This window comes from Lactuca saligna, chromosome 8 (assembly GCF_052625555.1).
Source record: "Lactuca saligna cultivar CGN05327 chromosome 8, ASM5262555v1, whole genome shotgun sequence".
Lineage (NCBI taxonomy): Eukaryota > Viridiplantae > Streptophyta > Magnoliopsida > Asterales > Asteraceae > Lactuca > Lactuca saligna.
In genome coordinates, this window is record NC_136424.1 from 202,652,746 (window position 1) to 202,662,074 (window position 9,329).

The window sequence follows — 9,329 nt, forward strand, 5'->3', positions numbered from 1 at the left end:
GATGGGTTCTCCTTTAACCAAATAATCGGACCAACTTCATCCGACTCGTTGAGTTGATCCTTGAACTCGTCGAGTTCATCATCCACATATGAATGTGTCTAGTATGTGACTCGTCGAGTTGTATGAACAACTCGTCGAGTCCATCTTTATAACTAAGGAGATTGCCTTAGACTTGCCGAGTTCTTCCTTGAACTCGTCGAGTAAGATGAACTTCATGACCATTACGGACTCGGGCCGATTGAGTCCATTTACAAGCTCACTCATACCCTTAGCATAAGGGTTTTGGGGCAAGAACTAGCATGACTCGCCGAGTCCCATAACTGACTCACCGACTCCATCTATTTACAACTCTATTCAGACAAGTAAAAGGCATCCAAGACCCAGATCTGGCCTCCTAGGGTCGTGATATCACACAAAGCCACTACCTTGGCCCCCATGCATGGACCTTTTTCCTCAAAATGCTAAAAACTACTCCTTAAACTTTGCATGGAGATGTTTAATGGAACAAAGATTCCACCTTTATGCCTCTACCACTTTGAACACCTCTAAATCTGGAAGGATCTAGCCTGGGGACATCCAAATACCACAAGACATCCTTGTTGGACCATAAACTCCATAAAAAGGGACATAAAGAGATCTATCAAACCAGAAGTCAATATGAGAACTTTATTACTAGAAAATGAAGATGATGAAGCAAACTTCCTGGATATACAACCTTTTCCTTGGACCTTCAACCTCCTTCTTCTTCTTCTGTACTTCAAGAGCACTCTAAATCCTTCAACAGGGGCGGAACACAACCACTACAACTAAGGGGGGCCAGAATCAAAACTTCATAATTGAAATATGTAAAGAAGTTTTATTTATTTCAAAATTATGACATATCAAAAGTGTAAACAAGAAAACTAATAAATCATTACATTATTTATCAAAGTGGAACGCGACGATCTTTTGCATTTTTAAAGTCTTCTATAACCGTCTCTAAACTAATCTTTTCAGCAAGTTCCCGCTCAAAGTGCAAAACCAAGGAGTCATTCAAAAACTCGTCTTCCATTTTGTTCTGTAACCTTGTTTTAATGAGGTTCATTGTTGAAAATGACCTCTCTGTTGTAGCAGTAGAAACTAGAAGAGTAAGTATGAGACTAGATACTCGATAAATAAGATGAAAGTTTTCTACTCTTCTAGTCTTTATCAACCATTGGCACAATTCTGATATAGATGTCAATAGTTTATAATCTGCATGTTGAACAACATCAATCTCATAATGTTGAATTTTTATTTTCAAAACTACTTTCTCTTGTTCATTGAAATCTCCAGGATAAAACTTCTCTACTAACTTAATTACATCACCACTTCAAAAAGGCTGATCAACACTTTTAGGATCTAAAGTTGTTGAAAGTCAAAGTAACTCTGTTGATCTATCATTAAATCGATGATTTATTTCCATTAACTGACAATTAATTGCTTCATAAAATATATCCACTCGGTAATGATGTTCTAGTGTATGATCACTAAGCTCATTACGCGTTCGAGCCCCTTTAGTAAAGTATGGAGAAGTCATATCAGGGATATCAATGTTGCGTTCTTGACAAAACGACATAACAAGACACAACAAACCATCCCATGTTTCATCTTTCATTTTTTTCAATAACAATTTGGTGGATTCAACTAGCCTTAATGCATTACAAATATCTTGAGATTGTCTTTGTAAAGCTTGACAAAGTAAATCAGTGATCTCCATTATTTCTTGCTTGAGATGAAGAACAAGAATGAACTCAAATGTAGTAATAGACTCATGTGCTGAATCTGCATCGCCTTTGATTGGACCAGTGTCATCCTAAATAAATTTAAGTAAAACCTCACAAGTTGGACCAAGAATTTTGATTAAGCTCAAAACTGATTTGAGGTGAGAACTCCATTGAGTATCACCAGCTCGTTGTAATGTACCAATTTGATTAAGACCTCTATCTATCTCTAACTCGTCAATAGAAATCTTATATGCAATTTCCTCAGCTTGTGCATCTCTAAGTTGGTTGGTACGCTTGGAGGAAGCACTAAAAACATTGATAACAAAAGAAAATCTAGTATAAAACTTATGTAATGCAACAACTCTTTGTGAAGAAGCCATTAATGCTAATTGTAGTCGATGGGGAAAACAATGAACATAATACGCATATAGACAATCATTTGAAATCAATGCTTGCAAAACCTTGAAATGACCTCGCATATTGCTTGCACGGTCATACCCTTGACCACTGATCGACTTAAGATCAAGATTATTACGTGACAATACAGAATAAATTACATTTTTAAGAGTTTGTGATGTAGTGTCGGGTACATGAACAAGCCCAAAGAAACACTCCATAACAAAGCCATCTTTATTTAAAAATCTCAAAAGAATTGGCATTTGTTCTTTATTAGACTGGTCACGTGCTTCATCAACAACAAAACAAAATTTTCAACCATTAATCTCCTCACAAATCATCCTCCTCACCCTAGTTGATATAAGGTTTAGAATCTCTTTTTGAATTGACAGTGACATATATAAAGCATGTTTAGGAGCAGTACGGAACAATTCTTTCATCTCTATGTTAAAATAGCAAAATCCCTTCAAGATTTCACAAAATTTTCCTTTGTTTATGGAATCTAATCCTTCTTCGTGACCTCTATATACAATTCCTTGAAAGGCACACAAACAGACTGTATAAATAGTAGCCTTCAATCTTAATCTATTATTTTTACGCTCTTCTTCTGTAAATGTCTCAAATACATTTTGTATATCATACCCTTCATTTAACAAATCATCACATGATTTTTGTGAAACATTGTGAAAATATGTGCACTCAGTCCCTATGTGATGCAAAAAGGCACGACTTTTTCCACCAACTTTCTTCCAGTTCTGGAATCCATCTATGGTAAATGCTCGTTGGCCGTAGTGTCCCATTCCAGAAGGATTATTAAATAGAAAACATGGAAAAAAAATGAAACATCTAAGCTCTCTGAATATTCAAGCCAAGGATATAACTTAAACCAAGAAGCTTGAAAACTATGTTTTTGGGTTACTGTACCAGATTTTGGATATACTGAAAGTGTTTGTTGAAAGGGACCATGATTAATATATGATCGTATAATATTGTCTCGTTGATTTACTGGATAATAATAAATTTGTTTACGCAAACCAGGATCTCATTCTAGTGTACTAAGATCAATTTCATTATTTTCAACACAATTTTTTTTGAAGCGGTTCTCAGTAATTGGAGCATTGGGCGTAGGGGTATCTTCATCCAAAACAATCTCCGGTGGGTTTTCGGAATCTTAAGTAGAACTTGAGTGTTTTCTTTTGAAAAATCCATCGATATTAGATTGTTTTTTCATATTCTATAAACTACACAATCAAATTTACTAACAATTAATAAATAGCAATATAAAATAGCAAATAAACAAATGAAGTTTTTTGTTTTCAAAAAATAATATAAAGTGCATATAAATTTAATTAGTTTCATTTGAATATATGATCATAGTATAAAAGTGAAACATAAATACAAAAATATATGTCATGGTTAACAACATATATACATAATCACATATACAAATAAAAATGTATGATAAATATTATATATGTATATCTTAGGTTAAGAAATATATGATAAATATTATATATGTATATCTTAGGTTAGCATAATTATATATACAGATATATGATATATCATAAATATTATATATGAATATCTTGGTCCAATGGAAATAAAATAAGCAATATAAATGAATAAAAATAATATTATCAGACATTGTGTGTTATGTTATAATCGTACTACAATTCATACTTTATTCAATTTATTTATATTTTATTCCATTTCTACTTTTTCTTTTTGACCAAATAAAGCCAATAAATAAATAGATAAAGAAACACAGACTGAGAAACATAAAGCTCCTTAAACAAATGGGGAGCAACGAAGAAGAAGAAGAAGAAAAACCATATGGAAAGTTGCAGCTGGCTGAACACTCAAGTGAACGGCGGTCGACAGAGGTTAAATTTCAACAGTCTTGGCTCTGACGACTAGCAAAGAAATGAGAGGGTGAATGGTACAAATGTGGTGGTGACCGGAAAAGAGTACAAGACATAAACGATCTTAAATCAGGCGGCGTTCTCTGGTGAGTCTTGAGAAGTAGCTTTTCGACGGCTGGAATAAACTTTGGATTCTTTGTTTACTTTTTTAGTTTAATTTCTTAAATTTAAACCTAGGTTAAATTGATGTAAATTTGATTAGATTTTGGGGTTTTTTTATAGATTTTAATAGATATTATGTTTCTTTATTTTATAAATTCCTAAAAAACAAGGATTCCTTTGATTTTCTTATTTATCTTCCGAAACTTTTTTTAACAGTTTCCTAATGATCTGGAAACCAGGGGGAAAGAGGCTATGCTAGTTATTTTTTTCAATATGATTGTGTATATACATACACTAGGACAGCAAAAAGTGAAGGGGGGGGGGGGGGCACAGCCTCCCTTGACCCCTAGAGGGTCCGCCACTCTCCTTCAATAAGGCTCACATACTCAATGAGAGCACTAGGGTTTTGTGGGATACGTTCTTGAAAACTGAGGCTACAAATGAGGCTGATAGAATGAGAATAAAATGCTTAAATAGGGCACCAACTCCCGATTTAGGGTTTTCCCAAAACCTAGCCAACTCGCCCTATCAGTCCTCTAACTCGTCGATTAGGTCACTTAACTCGCGACGAAAATCGCGCTCCTACTCGTCGAGTCACGCATCTACTTGATGAGTCAATCCCTTATCTTGAGGTTTTCTTTCCTTTCGAGGTATTTTGAATTTAGGGTGTTATAACTCTCCCCCACTAAAACTAGACTTCATCCTCGAAGTCTGCCACGGTCAACTACCTTACTATCTGGTTAGCACTTTACCACTAGCTACACACTTCTCCCATTTGATCCAAACCTGGAAGATGTCATCTTCAGGATAACCCGATCATTAGTACCTTTGAGTAAAACACTTTTACCCAACCGGTAACCTTACCGATACTCCTGTTACACTTACCCTCAATATACAAGGGGTTTACCCTTTTCCCTGCACTGTCACTGGCCTTTCCAAGGCACTTTCCACAAGCAATAAACCTTCCCTATCTGCTATGTTTAAGGCTAAGAAGAGAACGACAACACCGAGCCAAATCATTTACTATGAGATCATTTGATTCCACGGTGAGCAACTCAGCACCATCCGATCAGCTCACAGCTTCTTACACCAAATTTGTTACCATCGTTCCTGCTTGATGTCCGGCTGACTCCCATCCGCCTACCGGATGAACCGAGACCGCCCTGGTCCCAATTGATCTACCATTACCTGAAATACTGGTCCCCCACCGGTTACCGAACTCACGAACATTCCCTCAATCGCTCTCAGCAATTTAAGAAGATACAACGACTACCTGAATTACTCTACCAACCCAGCCACTCTGCATCAAAAAGATCTAGGATTCCCGATCCTCTACCTTACCCTAAGGTCACTACCAGGTCTCACCTATTGCCAAAAGAACACGGGTCTCACCCATCTATACTTCGGTGTGGCCTCTCCCACAGGTCTCACCTATCCAGGGCTATCAAACCCACTCCTCCTCTAATCTTAACTAACTAAACTTTCCTGATTCTTATCATGCTAACCAGGAGATACAGGCCCCCCGCTCACACTCCGCGAACTAAGCTGCTAATCAATGCAACGTCTTACCCGTAGTCTTACATCATTCCTGGTCTCCAATGACGTACCGCCTTCTTAATCCAATTATATTGTGGCCCACTCACATCCGGTCGGCTGCCCCGCCCTATCTTAAACTATCTTAAAAACCCTACCAGCGAATCATGCATCTGATACATTCGTACTATCGAATAGGGACCGATGAATGTTACATGTCACCCCGTAGTCTTACTATACTTGTTCTGCCAACTAATGAATGTTACGGGCCACCCCATAGTCTTACAAGACTTCTGCACTACTGGCCAAATAACGCTACGGGCCACCCCGCAGTCTCACCACACACCTATGCTATCTGCCGACTAATGCTACGGGTCACCCCGCAATCTTACTATACTAATGCTACATGCCATACGACAGTCTAACTATACTAATATACAATCGCTACGGGCCACACTGTAGTCTTACAACTCCCTTACATTACCTGCTAACTAGCGAATGCTACGGGCCACCCCATAGTCTTATAACACTCCTACACGATCTGCTAACCGTTGCTACGGACCGCTCAGCAGTCTTACCACACTTCTCTTACTATCTGACCACTAGTGAATGTTATGGCTATCCGGTAGTCTGACCACACCTTCCACACTGACTGGCTACTAGTGGATGCTACTGCTAACCCATAGTCGAGCATACAAGAACAATCTAGTAACCCCAAGCTGTACTCATGTCCTAACAAAAACTCCCAACTGATTCTTCTACAATCTTAGATCATATATCCCTAGAATGCGATCTTACAATTGGCGAGTTTTTCGAACTTCCAATTCACACTATCCTCAATTCATATAGCCTCCTAGGCCATCTTTCTCCCTGACAGGAGAGCGAAGCTTATCCCATTTTCAAAACCGATTCAGTTCCCATAACATGGTTGGTTCTCCCACACTTAGCTTCGGCTAAGTCTTTACAACATGCGAAAATTCGAGGATTTCCATTCCTTCCTCCCTAACCCAAATAGGCATGATAACTACCATTGCCTTAATATTGCTAGCGATCCATCACTTGCGTACTCCAAATACCATACGATTACCGAATACTGGATGAACACTTCCTACATCCGTGATACTGATAATCCCCTAAGCTCAAACTGACGTCCTTAAGTTTTGAATAACTAATGCTCAGAGCAACCACTTTAGTGATAGACCACTTCCTTTGATGCTTCAAAAAGCTATCCCACACCAAGACTAGAACCACCAAACCTTGGTGACGGTGGATGACTACTCCATGGAACCTGCCCACCGACCTCCACGTAACGCTCCTGAAACTTTTTCGGTCACAACCGAGATACTACTGGACACTTGGAACCCGAAGTGAGAGATGATGTTAAACTAGCTACTAATAGTTCCTAGTATACAATTGGCATATGAAAATTCTGAAAATACAATCCGAATACAAGCAGAGAGACAACTCATACATACTATCACATGAGACTGAGGTAAGAACAATTGTAATGCATATAGAATCGAAAATAGCTATTGCTACATACCTCCTGTAATCCATTTCTCCCTCATCTGTCACTGCAAGGGCCTACCCTCTCATCCATCCGTAATCCTCAAAGTTGTCTGGGCAGACACACTTCCTGCTCCTCCCCTCATCGTCAGGCAGTCGGCCTTCTTATGGCCCACCTGATTGCAGGGAAAATATAACGGGTTTGCCCCCTGTAGGCGGTCCATGCTGATGTGACCATGACTGCCACACTTGTAGCAGTCTGAACCCCTGGAACGACAAACTCCCTCGTGCAATTTCCTACACGTGCTGCATAGTCTTCGGCCATGTCGACCTACTAATCGCTGATCTGAAATCTTGGGTCTCTTCCCGGGACCCTCCAAAGTATATATCTGATCCGACCTCCTTTTTGCAATTTTCTCCTAATCAATATCCCTTTCCCGTGCCCTGGAAATCATTGAGTCTAGGTTCGGGCATGCCGAGAAGCTAACGTACTCCCGAATATCATCTCTCAACATGTCATGATAACGGGTCTTCTGCATCTCCTCATCCCCTGCATACCGAGGAACCAATAAGGCCCTCTCCCGAAACTTGGTGGTAATCTCCGCCAACGACTTCTTCGTTTGTCTCATGTCTAGGAACTCCCTGGACAGCTACTGAAGCTCTACAGCCGGTGGAAACTCTTCCTTAAAGTTTGTCACAAAGTCAAACAGGGTCATTACCACAATAGCTGAGGCTCCCAATGAATCACCAACTGACTCCCACCAGTCTCTAGCTTTGTCCCTCAAGCATCCTGCAGCAAATCAAACCTTCGACCCCTCGAGATAGAAGCTCAAGTCTGGCGTGCCACTCCTCCTAAAGTCCTTGAAGGACAATATGCGCGATTCTGACTGGCTGGATGCCATATCACTTCGGAATGCTCTAAGGCGATCCTCCATCAACCGAATAAGCCCTCCTTGATCGATGCAAAAATCACCGGGGTCGACTCAAGGATACCTCTCGTGATATCAGACGCGATGAACTCGCGGAGTCCCTCATCCAATGCCTCGGAACCTACACCCTAAGCCGATCATGAACCGGATCCTGATCCTCCTGCTCCGTGTCCCATAATCATCACCATTCTGAAACGAAAATCATAATTTTCAGGGTCAAACGTCACCTCAGAAAGTCTCACACACTACAGGTTTCCTGGTTCCATCTCGACCCTCCTTGACTCGAGTACGGATCCTCTACTTTCAGTAGTACGGGCCTATACTACCTTCCATATCTAGCCATACTTTCCTCACGGATTTCTTCGACTTTACAAAGTCCCCTCTACTACTGCTGCTTTCTGCTACTCTCCTCCTAGGCTTACCTTAGGGAAATCTCTAATCCCAAACGCAGTACTCAACTGCTAATAGACTCTTCAAAATGTCAATTAACCACTACATGAATACCATCACAAGCGACGAGGCTTGGATACCAATTTGTAACATCCCAAAATTCAAGACCAAAATTTCATTTTCATTGATTAAAAACCGCTTAATAATTTTTTTTTCAATCATTTAATAACATTCTTAATATAACAATTATCATAATTCTAAATCCCAAAGATCATCTAGTACGGAAAACAAGGTGTGATGCGCTGCGATCACCCCAAGCTCCTTCCTTGGAAAAACATTAGTACCTAAAACAAATAGCTGAAAAACGTAAGCACGAAGCGTAGTGAGTTCCCCAGATACCATATACATACATATCAACTGATCCATACATGCCATACATGACCAGGAACCATACATAACAAACATATTCACAATCAAGTGAGGTGCTATGTGCCAATCATAGTCTTGATGCTATGCCACGGGATGCACGTGGTCTTCCTTACCAAGCCTGGGGCCACTCCTTCGGTCTTACATACAAGTGCCAAGGGCCACCCCCTGGTCTTCCATGTAAGCATCACAAAGACAACTATACATACTACTCTACTAGGCTACTCAACATATAGCATGCCAAGAGCCACCACCTGGTCTTTCATACATAATAGCATACAATGCACCAAGAGTCTCCTTCTGGTCTCTCATACATATTGCCTAGGTCTAACTCTCGGGTCTTCCTACCATTCATAATAACAGATTGTGTGCCAGGAGCC

General features: G+C 39.8%; 1 protein-coding gene across 1 annotated transcript; it reads right to left on the reverse strand.

The window, feature by feature from the left end:
- Positions 1-925: 925 nt before the first annotated feature.
- On the reverse strand, positions 926-2,404 carry LOC145010443 (uncharacterized). Its single transcript, XM_078968982.1, has 3 exons — positions 1,895-2,404; positions 1,615-1,834; positions 926-1,233 (listed from the first exon to the last, which is right to left on the reverse strand). The coding sequence occupies exons 1-3, from the start codon at positions 2,402-2,404 to the stop codon at positions 926-928; spliced, it is 1,038 nt and encodes a 345-aa protein (XP_078825108.1).
- Between the last annotated feature and the right edge of the window lie 6,925 nt (positions 2,405-9,329).

Bases quoted from the DNA above. Each gene is read 5' to 3' on its own strand.
- LOC145010443 (XM_078968982.1), bottom strand. From the start codon at position 2,404: ATGCCAATTCTTTTGAGATTTTTAAATAAAGATGGCTTTGTTATGGAG. The intron at 1,835-1,894 runs GTTTTGAGCTTA...AAATTTATTTAG, and splicing joins GGAGTTCTCACCTCAAATCA to GATGACACTGGTCCAATCAA. The intron at 1,234-1,614 runs GTTTGTTGTGTC...TTCAACATGCAG, and splicing joins GAAAGATGAAACATGGGATG to ATTATAAACTATTGACATCT.